Source organism: Onychostruthus taczanowskii, unplaced genomic scaffold (assembly GCF_017590055.1).
Source record: "Onychostruthus taczanowskii isolate IOZ18803 unplaced genomic scaffold, ASM1759005v1 scaffold8, whole genome shotgun sequence".
Classification (NCBI taxonomy): Eukaryota; Metazoa; Chordata; class Aves; order Passeriformes; family Passeridae; genus Onychostruthus; species Onychostruthus taczanowskii.
This window is the reverse complement of record NW_024505892.1, coordinates 10,016,177-10,031,990: the sequence shown is the minus strand read 5'-3', so window position 1 is coordinate 10,031,990 and position 15,814 is coordinate 10,016,177. Positions and strand designations below refer to the sequence as shown.

General features: G+C 45.5%; 1 protein-coding gene across 1 annotated transcript; it reads left to right on the top strand.

The window, feature by feature from the left end:
- Positions 1-605: 605 nt before the first annotated feature.
- Positions 606-10,873, top strand: SLC22A2 (solute carrier family 22 member 2). The gene is made up of 11 exons (XM_041424034.1): positions 606-1,016; positions 3,095-3,198; positions 4,165-4,319; positions 6,432-6,600; positions 7,638-7,752; positions 7,857-7,963; positions 8,080-8,294; positions 8,574-8,682; positions 9,055-9,167; positions 10,220-10,319; positions 10,807-10,873. Exons 1-11 carry the CDS (start codon positions 606-608, stop codon positions 10,871-10,873), a joined length of 1,665 nt encoding a protein of 554 aa, XP_041279968.1.
- The last annotated feature ends 4,941 nt before the right edge of the window (positions 10,874-15,814 follow it).

The window sequence follows — 15,814 nt, the reverse complement described above, 5'->3', positions numbered from 1 at the left end:
CAGGTGGGAAGAGGTTTTCCTTGGGAATGGAAGAATGTGGAAGGTGAGAGGTGAGACACGTGACAGAAGTTTTCAGGAAAGCTGTTCCTTTACGGCCACATGGCTCAATGTACAGACATTCCTTTTTCAGAGTGTACCCACCTGTTTTTTACAGATCCTGGCTAAGAAGCTTTGCTCACATGAGGTGCCCAGCCATTCTGCACTAAACCCATGTGTTGCTTGTATGTTGGTAGAATTTTCCATCTATGTTTGCTGCCTAAAAATGCCTATTATGTGAGGAGCTGACATGCCTAACTAAAAAAATAACCCCAAAATCCTCCAAAAAAACCCAAAGGGCTGTGGCCCATAGGGGCTTTTCTAGAGAGCAGGAATGTGTAAGTGCTCTGATGAGGGGTTAAAGGCAAATTAACCTTGGGTGAATTAAGGTCTGATTTCAAATGAAACCTAAAAAGTAGAGCTTGCAACATGTAGTTTAATAATTTATAGAGTTAGTCTTGACTTTTGGTCAAATATCTTTGTTACTTAAGTAGCTTTGCTGCCAACTAAATATATCAGGGCTGCAGAGAGGACCTGGTTGAGGGTTTTGAGGTGGTTTGGGTGCCAAAATGCCAACCCTAGATGACATTTTGGAGCACGTTGGAGAATTTGACAGGTTCCAGAAGCAAACCTTTTTCGTCCTATGTTTGTTATCTGCCTCCTTCACCCCAGTGTACGTGGGGGTCGTCTTCTTCGGCTTCACCCCTGAGCATCGCTGCTCCAGCCCCGGGGTGGCTGAGCTGAGCCAGCGCTGTGGCTGGAGCCTGGAGGAGCAGCTGAATCACACAGTTCCCGAGTGGGATGGCCACGGGGCCAGCTTCAGCAGCCGCTGCAGGAGGTACGAGGTGGACTGGAACACAACAGGCATCAGCTGCACTGACCCCCTGGGCAGCCTGGGGGGCAGTGGGAGCACCGTCCCCCTTGGTCCCTGCCGGGATGGCTGGGTCTACGACTCCCCAGGGAGCTCTATCGTGACAGAGGTAAAAACAGCCCCCTTTGCCCTGTCCCCTCTGTTACAGACAAGGTGAGGGGTGGGGGAGGGGGTTGGTGGAGCCTAGGCTATGTTAAAATATCCCCTGCTTACCTGGAGAAGGGATTGTCTCTTACTGTGACCTTGCGCTTGGGGGTTTACAAGTCATCTTCCCTCTGTCCTTGCTGTGAAGTGTTGCCTTGACTGCTCAGGAGGCTTATATCTCCAGCTGGGGAGGAAAGCATATTTCAGCAAATAAATAGATAAAGTCCAGTTCTCAATGGCATTCCTGTCACATGAGAGGTCCAATTGGTGAAGGTGTGTAAACAGTGCAGCTAGCAGTGCTGCAAACAAAACGGGCCAATGCAATGGTCTTGATTTCTTTCCCCCACCCCCTTCTTTTTTTTCTTCCTTTCTTTTTTTTTAATGAATAAAGTTGATTTTAAATAAAAATGAATTGCAGTGTGGGGAAAGGTCTTGCCTCCCACAATTAAACAGCTTAGGACAAGAAGAAACTGTGGAAACTGTGTTCTCAGAAGGAGTGTGAATATACTGAAAGTAGTACTTTAGCTACTTGCTGTACTTTAGCAGTTCAGGTGCTTTAAGAATAAACCAGTACCTGGGATGTCAAGCTTGATGTCATCATAGAAAGTTCTACCAAGTGTTTAGAGGTGGTCAGGATTCTTTCCCCCATATGTCTAACACAGGAGCAATTAAAATCTGCACTCTAGTGACTTCAGCATTCATAGTTTTCTAAGAGATTCGTCCTGGATATAAGGGGGTGCACTCTAAGTGTACCTCTTTCAGCAAGTTATGGGCTGTGAGATATGAAAGGGAGGAAGGGAAGCACCTCAAATGCAGGGTGAGCTCAGCAGGCACATCTCGCTGGACAACGCTCCAGCACATCCCATGGTCAGATGCCCCCACCATCATCTCCTGAGGTTGTGGGAAGCTGAGCACTTGCAGTCTGTATGGGCTTATGTAGTCATGCTCTCACATTAGCTATCTCCCCTCTCCTGGTGAAGGGGGTGCAAGGCCCACGGGCTGCTGCCTTCATGGGGTAAGCAGATGTGTCACACAACTCGGCATTTCGTCAATGAGTTCTTGGTTCTCACTGTTTCTGTGAAACTTCTCAGGCTCTAATGTTGTCCCCTGCTCTGATAGCTAAGAAAAGGAAAGGATAGTGCAGTGTAAATCCTATTATTTCAAAGGAAAAATTTGCATGTGGAAGAAGGTCCTCATGGGAAGTCCCATAAGAGCATCAGAAGAAATATTTGGCTTTGTGTTAATTATGGATGCATAGATTCAATTAAACCCAGCAACCAGGAGGAAGGGAAGGGATTCTCAGTCATATTAGGAGAAGTTTTGGCAATAACCTTTTCTCTAGTAGCTGTTATATATTTCTACCAGGACATGACTAGAGGCAAATATACATGGTATAAAGCTTAGCCCTGGGTAAAAAATGTCTGCTCTCCAGACACATACAACAATGTAGTTGAGCTAAAGAACAGAGCAGAGAGAAAATGCTGTAGCCTCAGGGCAGATGCAGATACTTCCACCCTCCAGAAAGCCAGTGCTCCATGGGACCTGGGACAAGGCAGGCTCCTGAAGGTGTCGAAGATGCTTCTAGTAAAGGCATCACCCTTAGTCCTGAGTGGTCTGTGGAGACTACTCTGCCATGCCAGGGTATGAGGCAGCAAGAACTGCTTAGAAATGTTCATCATCAGCCACAAAAAAAAGCTGTTTGAAAAACTCAGGGTGATCGTCAGATCCATGCTGGTTTGATCACTGAGGGCCAATAGAGGTTCCAGTTTTTCCAATACAGGTGCCAGTTTTGACAGATAACAACTCACTTATGCTCTTTCCACAAAAGAGAGATGAGACAAGAATGGGAGATGCCAGTAAACTGCTGAAGGGCTTTTTCCACTCTTTAATGCTGGACAATTAGTTAAGTTAGTAGGATTTCTTGTGCTGACAAAACAGGCATTGACCGAGAAACAAGTTTAAATCTTTAACTGAAGGAGAGTTGTGGATGTGAGCCAGCTCCTCATTTCACACTTTTGTCTCTGACTGTGGTTGCTTCTTTAGTTTGACCTGGTGTGTGAGGACTCCTGGAAGTTGGATCTCTTTCAGTCTTCCGTGAACGCTGGGTTTTTTATTGGCTCCTTAAACATTGGCTACATTGCAGACAGGTATGTGTGGGCTGACAGCAAAACCCTCTGACCTCCCTTATCAATGTTCAGCAGCCAAACTTAGATAAAGGTTGTGCAACTGATATAATCTCTGCTCTTCTGAAAATAAGGTCATCCCCTGGACCTCCAGTCGCAGCATGAGCCAGTATCCTGCCTTTCAGGTTGTGCCTGGTGGTTAGCACAGATCTGCTCAGAGAGCCCTGCAGAGCCCATGAGGACTATTTTAGAATTGTCACCCCAAACTTCCTACTGTACCATATCAGAGTCCTCAGATGTTAACCAAAGCCAGGAAATGCGTGGTTTGGATCTCCCACTCAATCCATCACACTGTGTGGCTGCAGCTCAGAAACATTTTGCTTCTTTTGGAGAAGCTTAGAAATAGTTGTCAGAGATTGTCAGATGTGTACAGCAGCAATCACTGAGAAAGCAGATAATCCCTCTAGCTCCCTGTTCAGAGCCAGCAGAGTCCCTGGCTCAGGCATCTGGGGTTAAAGAGAAACAGATGCCAGTACTTTCCCCCGTGCTCCCCTTCTGCCTAGGAACGTTAGTACAGCAGGCTCTGAGTTGTTCCAGCTGAGAAATGCAGCCCACTCACAAGTAGATCCATACATTACTGTTGTTTTAAAGGTTAAGGTCATGGTGAATAAATCCCTTATAAATCTGGTGCATGTGGAACTATGAGAATCATAGTATTAACCTATACTTATTTTTCAGTTCCAATGCAATATATGTTAACATTCTTTTTTTCTCTGGAAGTTTTTGTGGAATTACTGAGCAACTGGCACAGTAGCTTTTCATGGCATAGCAAAGCAGACAAGTGAATAATGGGCAAAGAAAAAAGAGTGTCTCTATATCGCATAGCAAAATTGGATGGTTTTTTCCCCCTGAAGATACACAAGGCTCTTACTAGTTTAAAATGCTTCCATGACTAGTGGTTCACTTCATGCCTATCATTTTCCAATCCAGGTTTGGCCGTAAATTTTGCCTTTTAACAACAATTGTTGCAAATATTGTGTGTGGAATCCTTCTGGTCTTCGTGCCCAGCTACCTGTGGATAGTCATCATCCGGTTCTTGCAAGGGCTGGTCAGCAAGGGCTGCTGGACTGCAGGCTACATCCTGGGTGAGTTCAGGACCTTCTCCCAGGAGCAAGACTAGCAGCAGGTGATGAAGGAAAAAAACTCAATTCCAAAAAACTTGAAAATTAGGCCGTTTAAAAAATGCCTCCCATGGTGTTTTATTAAGGAATTTTCTCCCTCTTTGACTTCCCAGGATGTTTTCAAGCACTGTCATTAGGGAGAAACAACAGTAGCCTTCAAAGCTCAAGCAAGTGATGGTCTATTAGAGCTCTTACCTCAAGACAGGCTTTCCCCTGTGGTACAGCTCACATTTGCAGGTCTGTCTGGGCCCCTGGCTCCTCTTCCTTCCATCAGGCTCTGGCTAGGGAAGGTGACCAGGCAGACACAGCCCCTCTGGCTGGGCGCAGACAGGATGGGGACAGAGGAGGCCATTAAAGAAGCAGACAGAGGGTGGGGAAAACTTGAGACATTTTTATGACACAAAGAGGGAAACAGAGGCTTCAGAACATAAAAACAACTGAAGAACAGCACGTACTGCTGATAAAAAGATGAGGTGTTTGTGTACCTGTGTGTATCCACTGGGCTGAGCGGAGGCCAAGCCATGGAGGAGCCAGCCTGTGTGGGTGCCTCTCTCTCCCAGTGCCCTGCTCCAGCTGTGTTTGCTGGTGAGGCACAGCTGGGCCGCCAGGCTGGGTCTGGGACCATCTCAGGACCTCTTTCTGCTTCAGGGAAGAGCTGCCTGGGATTTCTCTGATTTTTCTCGAGTGGAGTTGAGTCTCTTGTCCAAAATACCCAACTCCAAGCAGTCAGTGAAGCAGCAGATTAATTATTTTAAAAGCTGACCTATAGAACATTAACTGGGTTAGGGTGGCAGGTGGCTCTACCAAATACCTCTGAGAGATATGCAATTCATTGTGATAGTGGTAAAAATGTAAAAGTCAGTGTCCTAAACTTGCATGAAATCTGTCAGTGTGGGCATCTTGCTAATTCAGTTATCCAGATGTCTGATAGAAATAAAAGGACCTATCCCACCATCTAGACTGTCTTCTGCAAAGACATGATTATTCCTTCCTGTGCATTTCTGGATGCTTGCTTGGCCTCCTAAATATCTTCCTGGCACAAATGAAATCTCTATCCTCTCTTCTGGGGATCTTTAAGCTATTTTGGAGCAAGAAGCCCTTTTCAGGACAATGATTTGCCCTATCCTGATGTTTTCTCTCTGTTACATCTTGTTACTCCTGGAACCTCTTGAAACTCTCTCATGCAAATGATCCTGAACCCAGCCCCAAAGCTCCCTTAAATTTGTTTCTCCCTAAGGGTGGCCAATACTGAATGTCCAGGGAAGGATACAAGGACAGAACAACCTTGTTATCCTGCTCTGCTGGGGCTCTTGTCCACCCTTCAGCTGCTTCTGGCTCAGTGCTGCTGAGCCTGAGGAGATGTCTTTGTGCATCCTTAGGCTGAGCAGCATTAGCATATCTGTGGCTCCAAAACTCAGCAGCTCATTTGGCTGCTAATTACTTCTTTACTGTCCTTTTTCTAATGAGTTTGCTTTCTTGAAGTCACACATCTGGATGCAAAATGTTGAGTGTGCTTGCCCTGCCTGCTGGAATAGCTACTTTTAACTCTGTATCAGCAAGATACAGAGACCCACAGATGTGTGGGCTGCGCTGTGCTGTGGAGTTGTGAAGTGCAGATGAATAGTGATCCCACCCTGGCCTGGGAGCTCTATGCCATCCCGTGATACAGGTTTTCCTTATTACTTGGAGTGAGATGCAGGCTGAAAGCCTTAGGAACCAAAATATTCAGCTTTGTTGTTGGGTTGGAGACATTTCATGTGTTAGCGTTAGATTTCACAACAAAATTCATCTGTGCACTCTGACAAATCCTTGATTTACTCTGAGATTTCCGCAGCAGAGGACGTTCCTGGATGTCTTAGGCCAGCGCACGGCCAGCAGCAGTGTTTTCTCTGCTGGAGTTTGGGTGCCAGAAAAGCAAACTAGGGGGTTTTGTCTGGAGGCATTTTGCCGGGAAGCCCGTGATTACCAAGGTTTCTCCCAAGTGTTACCATAGCATTGGTCCTCTAGCATCCCCCGCAGCTGGTTTCTGCTGCGAGGGGCAGCCCCGTGGCTCACTGTCCCCGTGCACGCCCGCAGTGACGGAAGTGGTCGGCCCGCAGTACCGGCGCATGGTGGGCATCCTCTACCAGGCGGCTTTCTCCGTCGGCCTCCTGGTCTTCGATGGCATCGCTTACGCCCTGCCCCACTGGCGCTGGCTGCAGCTCACTGTCACCCTGCCCACCTGCTTCCTCCTGCTCTACTACTGGTAAGTGCCCTTTTGCTGTGCCTCTGCCCGCCACCCAAAAAAACCCGGCTTCTCCTGCTTCCCAAGATTTGGCACTGGGAGAGATTGGGGGCTCCTTTGTGGCGTGCGCACACCTCTTGGTGCAAAGTGGGGCTCCCAGCAAAAAGGAGAGGGAAATAGGGCCCCTCAGAAACTGAGATCTTGTTGAATCCTACCCTGTGCACCTCACCTGACCTTGTGTTTAAAAACCAGACCACTTGGAAAAACACTGGGGGAAAATGGGATTAGTACAATTTTACTATTTTCTTACTACAATTTAGTATTACAATTGTACAATTTGTATAATTTACTATTTTCTTTAAGTAATTAATAAGCGAAAATAGGTGCCGTTGCATAACTTAGTTGCTCTTACACTGAAAATTTGGTTTTTGACAGATTGTCTAATGCTAACATAACTGTAAGAGGCTCTTGGCATGTTCTTTTAAGGCAGAGAAGTTGCAGGTTTTGTGGTCCAACTGGGAAAAAAAAAAGCACTCTGGTACTCCTTCATTTTCATTTCTCTCCTCTCTTTTTAATCAATATTTTTTTGTTTGAGTGCTTTGGATTTGAGAAATTGTCTGGGTGGGTCAAGAGATTAGGAATAGTAGAAAGAAATTTGTTGCCTTCCTTCTTCCATATTTTTGAATTGCTAAGCCAGTTCTAACTTAATTAGTACTTCTTAACCTGTATTGGCAGAAGTGAAAATGGTTCCCTAAGAGGAGCTGGTTTGTGGTGAATGGGCTGGATAAGATGAGAGCACTACTCTCACTCAAAGCTGCTCCCTGATTTATCTTTAGTAAACTCCTCTTTGACTAAAGCCACTCCCCCAACTGTTCCTCTTCCAATCTCAGCCATGGGATACACTATTTTCCTTGACTGGGGGAGTGAGAAGTAGCACACAAAATCCAAAAAAATAAAAAAATCCATCTACCTCTATTTAATCTCTCCAAAGTCCCCACTCATGGGAGAATAGGTAGGCTTTATGTTTTGTTGTATAATGGCATCCACTCACATTGTAGGTGCCTCCCAGAGTCTCCCAGGTGGCTGATATCTCAAGGAAAAAATGACAAAGCTATGAAAATTGTCAGCAATATGGCTAAAAAAAATCAGAAAAAGATGCCTTCCCATTTTAAGGTGAGCTCAGGGTTTACTTGTACATGTAAGTAAGCATCATGACAGTACCTTGCATCAGTTCCTCCCAGAGAAATTTAATGTGCTATATACTGGCTCTTCCATAGGATATTAAATTTGAAGAGGAAGATTGTGGAAAGCAGAAACCCTCACTGATGGACCTTTTCAGGACACCACAAATAAGAAAAAACACGCTCATTTTGATGTACAACTGGTAAGAATATAACACTAGACAGCCAGTTTTGGAGCTCTGGATTTGACAACTCCATCAGGACAGGGATGTCTGTTCTTTTACTATCTAACGAATCCAGGATGCTCTTCTCTGCCCAGGTTCACGAGCTCCGTCCTCTACCAGGGGCTCATCATGCACATGGGAATGGCTGCTGAGAACATGTATCTGGATTTCCTCTACTCTGCTCTCGTTGAGTTCCCAGCTGCCTTCATCATCATCGTCACTATTGACCGTGTCGGGAGGCGCTACCCCTGGGCCGTGTCAAACCTGGTGGCTGGGGCCGCCTGCCTTGCCACAGCCCTCCTCCCAGAGGGTAAGACGCCTGAATGGAGCCCCGTGGGGGCTTCCCACCCTGTCCTCTGGGACCTCCATGCTGCTTTGTGAGGGTCCCTTTGCTGCTGCTCATGCAGTCCTTACTGCTCCCGTTCCCTCACTTGGGTGAAACAAAAGAAAAAAACCAAAAAAAAACCATCCCTTAAAAACATCAACTGACATGGGATCAGAGGTCCCACAGAATAACACTGCCGTATCAATTGACACCCGCTAAATCACTGGGATGCTTTTAAATGTATTGAATGTATTTTCTTTGCAGACATGCATTGGTTAAAAGTGATTACTGCTTGCATTGGGAGAATGGGAATTACAATGGCTTTTGAAATGGTTTGCTTTGTAAACACAGAACTGTATCCAACGTATATCAGGTAGGTGCATCCTCTCTCTGTTTGGCATTTGGCATGGAAACAAATAGTTGAGGCTGATGTGTATGTTATGTTTTATGCTAAATTGTCCTCAAATGTGTCAGAATTACACAGGTACTATTGAACATAAAATAGGTGAAGCACAATTAAAATGCTTAAAAAAGGTAGCTTAACAAAGAAAATAAATGTACTTTTAGACAAGGGGAATCTCACATGACTGAAATAAAGGGAAAATCTGGGAGAACCAGGGTGGGTGAGGGATCTGAAGTTCCACACAGTGCCTGGATCTGTCCTGTGTGTGGGTGAGAGTTGTGATCCATCCCGTCCCAACTGCAGTACTTTGACACTAACTTGATCCCTTTGCTGCCAAACCAGGAATCTTGGGGTGATGGTTTGTTCCTCTTTGTGTGATATTGGTGGAGTCATCGCACCATTCGTTGTCTACAGACTGGTGGAGATCTGGCACGATCTGCCACTCATTGTCTTCAGTAAGTGCCGCCTTACCTCCTTGCCAGCCCCCTCCAGGGTGCAGTGGGGGACCCAAATTCCAAAGGGAGGGAAAAGCCACCAGCACGGCTGCTTTAAGTTCAGCAGAACCCCCTGCTCCCTCCAAGGCCTTAGCCTTCAGTTTATGACAAGCTGGAACTTGTTTATGTACTCATCTCTCCCTTGCCCCTATAATTTCTCCTTGCATTTTAAAGGAAGTTTTAGTCAAATACGTGTTTGACAGATGGCAAAGAACTCAAAAATTTTGATGAGCTTAATATTTGATGGACTTAAAGCTGATTTACTGTTCTTTTGTGAGTTATACTGTCTTTGTTGAGCAGTCAAACCCTAGAATTTCATGTATTTACCTATGTAATGGAGTACAAGTATGGCTGTTATGTTTCAGCTTTTCTGGTACTTTGTTAACTGGCTCTTCTCCAGCTATTTGGAAAGTGTCTGGTAAATAACTGCAAGATAAGTTTTACAGACTAGTGACCTGAACTCTCAGGTTAGGGCCTGCAAAACTTTTATGAATCTTTAGGTCAGCACCTTATTTATAGAATAATACCTTGAATGGCAATATGCAGATTTTGACAGACAGGACATCTAGAAGGGCGCTTAGTAGATTTAAAATACATGCCAAACATGTACAAACTGGCTAAAAGAAATTATCAGGGGAGAATTTGATTGTGTTGCTTAGAAGATAATACATTGTGCGTACATTTTCTAATCTTATGTGACTAGCACGAAGATGGACTGTGTTTCCTGTCATGCTCTAGCACTAAAAAGAGTTCTTTCCTCTATGAAGGAAGGATCTGCCCAGTTTGAGGTGTCCTAGTTCATGCATAACTCACAAGAGGACTTGGCTTGGTGCTGTTTCCGCAGGGCAGCCACATCCTCCATTTTTGCACCAGCATGACAGTTTTGCATATGAGACTTGAGGTGCACACCTTATACAAAGGAAACAATAAAATGCCATTGACAAGTGCATTCATTCTGGCAGTAGCAAGTGGCTGACAAATGTTTACAAGCTCCTTGTGCCTCTGTTTTGAAGCTGTGCTTGGTTTGATTGCGGGTGGATTGGTGCTGCTTCTGCCTGAAACTAAAGGAAGAGTTTTGCCTGAGACTGTGGAGGATGTTGAAAACTTTCACACGTGAGTCATGATAATGAACTTGTAGCAGATTTCACTTGAAATTCGGCAAAATCCCTGTCTGGAGGGAATCCCAGGGGTTACTTGGCTGCCTTGTTTGTTTCCAAGAAGTTGCTGGGTAATTTCCAGACTCTCACTGGACAGATTCCAGACTCCTTTTACCCCATGTAAAATCTTGAGAACAAGTAGCCTAGGCCTTTACTGGCGTTGAATAGCTGCATTAGTCTCTCCAAAGTGCAGCAACACCATTATAAATGGTATTTGTGTTTAAAAAATGCCTTAACAATTGAAGAGAAAAAGGGCAGCCTTGGTAGCAGCTTCACACATGGTGCACGAAGCACCAGTATCTGCTGAGGAGCCAGAGCAAACCTAAGGGAATATATATGGTCATTTTACTGGGGCCAAGGCAGAGCAGGTAAAGAATTTGAAGTTAGATGCTCCCTGGATAACTTCATTCCTGGCTGATGTTCATGTCTTATTACTCTTGCAGGCAAAGTGCTCCAACGGCCAAAAAAATCTATCTCCATGTGCAAGGATCAGAAGTAGCACACAGCTGAAGAAGGGGTAACTCTTGCTGGGCACTCTGCTTTAGGGCAGTAGCACAGAAATGCCACTTAGAATAAATACCCTCTCAAAAGTCTTGCCTCTTTCATTTCAATTTCTATGCATATTCTTTATTTACAGTGTTTAGGGTTTTCTGATGGGATTGTCCCAATTGCTGCATAGCTGCTTCCCCCTCTGTACACTAAGAGAAACATATTTTAGGGCTGGCAAATTTTTGTACCAGCTGCGTGGACTTCAACATGGACTTCAAGAGGTCTTAACTTGAGTGTGGTGGGATCCATACCAACAAAACTTTGAAAGTCTCCATAAAGTCTCACTTTGTTGGTTTCTCTTAAGAAGAGGCAGCACAATATGGTATTTATCTCCACTGTAGAATCAAGGTAACTACAAACCTGGTTCAATTGTGTGACAACTTGCACAGTTTTTAAAAAATTTATTTTATTTTCTCCTATTTTACTGGCTACTCACAAGGATGTATACTTACAAGGATGGGCATGTGGCAACTGCAGAGCATGGAAAAGTGTGCGTAGGAGAAACACTCTTAATCCTTCATAAGGTAATAGCATTATACATGTGCCCTGCAGGGCCTTTGGAGTGAGCTGGGATCAGGCTTGGGAACTTGCAGGACCCTGAGCAAGGGTCCTGTGCATCAAGGAGAATCAGGAACAGCACTGGGTCTTCCAGGAAATATCCAGCACCTTCAGAAATGTCCTAGTCCATCCTGTTGAGCGACTGTAACAGACCTGTGGTTGCAGGGCAAAACAGGGACAATGGTCCTGTGGCTCCCCTTCCCTATTTGTGTTGCTGGTCCCTATCTGCTGGAAAACACTGGTTTTCCATAAGGATACTGTGAGCAGGGTCCAAGACACCTCTGCCCACTGATAATCAGCTGCAGGGAGAGAATTCCTGGTTGAGCAAGACACTGCTGGACTCTAGCAGGCAGGGTGAAATTCCCCCAGGATTGCATCCCGGTGACCTTGCACCTGCTTTCAGCTGACCTGAACCTCAGTTAATGTTCAGTGCTGCTGTGAGGGCCCCCAAGGCAGGCAAGTGTGTTGTCCAGTGAGGCAGGGCCATGGCAAGGTTGCCTGAGAAGAGTGGGGACAGATCAGGAATGACATGACTTTGGCCTGGGCAGTTACAAAACTAGTATTTGCTTCAGGATCAGAGGGGAAAAATCTTGTCCTGAGAGGGCAAGAGGAACAGTGGGGGTGTAATTATGTGTCTGGTAGAGCTGATGTCCTACTCTGGTTGCAGACATGTCTCTTCTCTGCACTAAAAGAAATCTGTCAGAACTTCTGACTTAGAGTTCTTTCATATAAAACCTGTTGAAAGCTCTTCAGGTAGAAAATGGGGGTGGTAGCAACAAGTCAAGCAAAGCAAAGACTGAGATGAATAAATAAATAACTGCAAAAGCTGAGTCCCAAGACCTTTACCCATCACACTGGTACCTATTCCCACAAGCACTGCTACTGCCACAGCAGGAGCTACAGAGGTGGCTCTGACACGCCTTTGCTTCACTGTCATCTACGTGTGATAGTGGCATCTGCTTCTGGTGGCAGCTTGAAAAACACAGGGGCAAATGTCCTTCATTAATTCCTTTGCTGGTGACCTTTGCTCATTGATGGCTTGCTTCCTGGAGCTGGGAAATCAGAGGGATGTAAAAGTTGGTCCAGCTGCACATGGCAGCTCTCAAAATGGGGAGCAGCACTGTGTCCTGGGGGTGAAGGAGTGTGTCACCCTCAGGCCAGGGGTGGAGCCCACACCCTGCCTCAGGTAACACAGTTTGACAGCTTCCCTTCCCCTGAAGAGCAGCAAGAGCCTGTCTGCTCCTGGGGCTGCTGGAGCAAAACCAGTGCCAGGGCTGTCCCTGGAGCTTGGGAAGGAGCACTTCAGGACCAAGCACCATCTGACTCTGGCAAGGAGCCTGGGAGCAAGTAAATAGGGCCAGATCAATGAAAGTGGGACTGACTCCCTAAAGAAGACCCTGCCCCTCACCTAGTTGTTTAAACCTGGACTTCATATCAACTGTGCCATAAAAGCTCCATGTTTTGAGGTACCCACTGGCCTTCACCAACTGAGTTTTGACCGAGCAACTTTACTTTTACAAATTTTCTGGTGTTCTCCATGGCATCATGTGGGGGTCAAATGATCTTGTGGCCACGGGCTGCACCTTTCTAATCACTGTTCTTGTCCTCTGCTGTTGCTGTCAGCACCTGAATCCAAACGTCAGCATGCAAGCATGGCTGCTGTTTGGGCACTTCTGTGCTCCTATCCCATCCCTAGTCTACAGCACTGTGTCATCCTTCATCCTTAATATTTTAAAATATTAAGGAATTGGGGCTTCTTCCACAGCTAGAACTGGTCAGGAGTCAGACTCAAATCCAGAGAATAAACATAAGTTGATGAATATGATGTGAATCACAGCTTCCCAAGAGCTGTGGAGAGGACTCTTCAACCTTCAAAGGCACAACAGCAGTGATTTTCCGCCATGGTATGGAGGGAAAACTACTTTAAAAGCCACATCCTTTTCCCCTTTTTTGCCTTATTTTTCCCTCTGCCTCAGTACTTATTTCAGACAGATGTTTGGGAGTTTGGCCATGTAAATAATCAAGCTGAGGGAATTAGGAAAACATTCATGCATAAACACAAACTTTAATGTGCTTTAATATGCAGGGCAGAGTGTCCTGTTATTGTTTGTGCTGGTCCCAGGGGGTGTCTGTGATGGGGCTTTCTGCCTCTTCCCTGTCAGTGATCCCAAATGTGGATGCAGTTGTACGTGGCCCAATGCATCCTGAGGATTCACTGCCTCCAACTCCTTCTTGTCTTTTTTTTTCATTTTCCAGCTTGCCTAATATCTAGTCAAATTCTGCAGTGCCAAATCTTAAAAGACAGCCTGGGCTTAGAGGTGCTTATTTTTTGTACTTATTTCTCTGGAAGAAGAGGAGCAAAACCAGGAGGGAAAAGGGCCCTGTGGATGCCTCGGGCTCCCACAGTGGGCTCTGCAGCGGCAGTGCTCCCTGCTGAGTGGCAGGAGCTGAACTACAGACCAACAGCACCAAGATTTTTAAGGGAGGTAGAGGGAATTGTGACAGTAAATCAGATACTGCCTCTGTGCTACTCTTGTGCAGAGTCAGGTGTAGCTTGAAGAATTGAGTTGGGCTCATGTCTGCACTCCTCCTTGCTACAGAAATGAGCTGTGAGTGAGCAGCCCAAAGAGATTTTTAGTTTTATAAGAAGCAAAAGAAAGTGTTCCTTCATGAATTTCCTGATTATGCCACATGAGTTGCATAATGAGTTGCATGCCAGATGCTCTGGGACACCAGAAACATGAAAGCGTTCAGGAGGTGAACAGAAAAAAACCTTTCAGGATGGTCCATGAGGGAGGGAAGAAAAATGCTTCTGGTTCAGGATGTCTGCTCTTGTTACACACAGTGCTTTGAAAATCAGATGGTGTCAGTGGGGGTCAGGCCTGCTGCTAATCAGGGCTGCCTGCCCAGAAGGTGCAATTGCAAACTGGGTAACTGAGGACAGAGGCTGTGAGCCAGCCTCCCTTGCTGGCTCGGGCCGAAGGTCACCGTCCAGCTGTAGCTTGGCGCAAAGGCCATCAGAACCCCTGAAACCACATTGATGAGGACTGTGACCAGAAGGCAGAGTTTGTGCTCCCAAACCTGTGAAGGGGAAAAAAGAGAAGGAAGAGGCTCAGCTCCTGAAGGGTAGAGGGCAAACCAAAGGGTTTGAAGAGGCTGGAGAGGATGTCTGTTAATTTTGAATAGGAGTCTATATTTGCTCTTCCCTTTGCAACATTAACCATCTCTATGGAATTTCAGGGAGCTCCCCTGCTTTGTGCTTTCAAGTCATTGCTCACTTTTTGGTTAAGGACTTGACCAATGAATTCAAGATTGCTTTGATATGGCTTCCCAACCCATCTTTCAAAGCTGCCATAGCTTTTTCATGGGGATTTGTTGGCTACCTGTGATCTTTTAATATTTTCTTATCAACCCTGGCTGACTATTGAGCTCTTCTTGAGTAGGGTTTTGTACATCACTGTCATTTGTCATTCCCTTTATCACTGTGACTCACTGCTAGTCAGAAATAGAGTTTCCAAAACAAACAAGCAGACTGGAACACTGGAAAGGCATTTGATTTCTAGCTGACAGAGATACACATTGAGTTAGAAGTATGAATTGTAAAAGCCATTAAATAAGTCAGCATCCACTAACAAAAATAGCACAATAATAAGTACCAGCCAAAATAAGTGTATTTTGTTTTTCACATCAGCAGATCCCATCGCTCAAATTTCATCCTGTCATGAGCCCGACATACAGACATTTTTGACTTGCCTTAAAGATTAACCCATGAGAGCCTCATCAGACCACATTTGAGACTTCTGGTTTTGTTATTGCCCTGAGCACAATACATCCTGGTTATGGTATTTTGTGTTGCTCTTGGGTGCTCTCAGTGCAGGAGCAGCAGTTAATCGGGGCAGGGTAGTGTGAGCAGGGTGAAGACCCCTTAACACTCTGACGTGTACATGTTTTCTCTTAGGAGGAATTATATCCTACTCTCTCATGTCTTTTCATACTCCTGCCTCATAAAAAGCCTTTGCAAAAAGATCCTTCAGTATTTTGACAGAGAGAGACAGAAGAGTATTTTGGCTATACAAGGCTATGATTTTGGAAGCTCTGGTTTCTGTTGGCTCTCACCATCATATGGTGGCAAGAAATGCCTTTGCTAGGGAACATGATTGCTTGGAAAGGTGATATGAAGAGCGGTGCTTCTGACAGCCGTGGAATCTGCTCTCTGTTGTTTCATGTCCTGTTATGCCTGGATGTGGGTGCATCACCACCCAAGCCTCAGTTCTGGGAAAAAAGATGGAATGCCTTCAAGTTCACAAGGAGATTCGTCAGAAAACAAGCACTGGGATTTAAGAG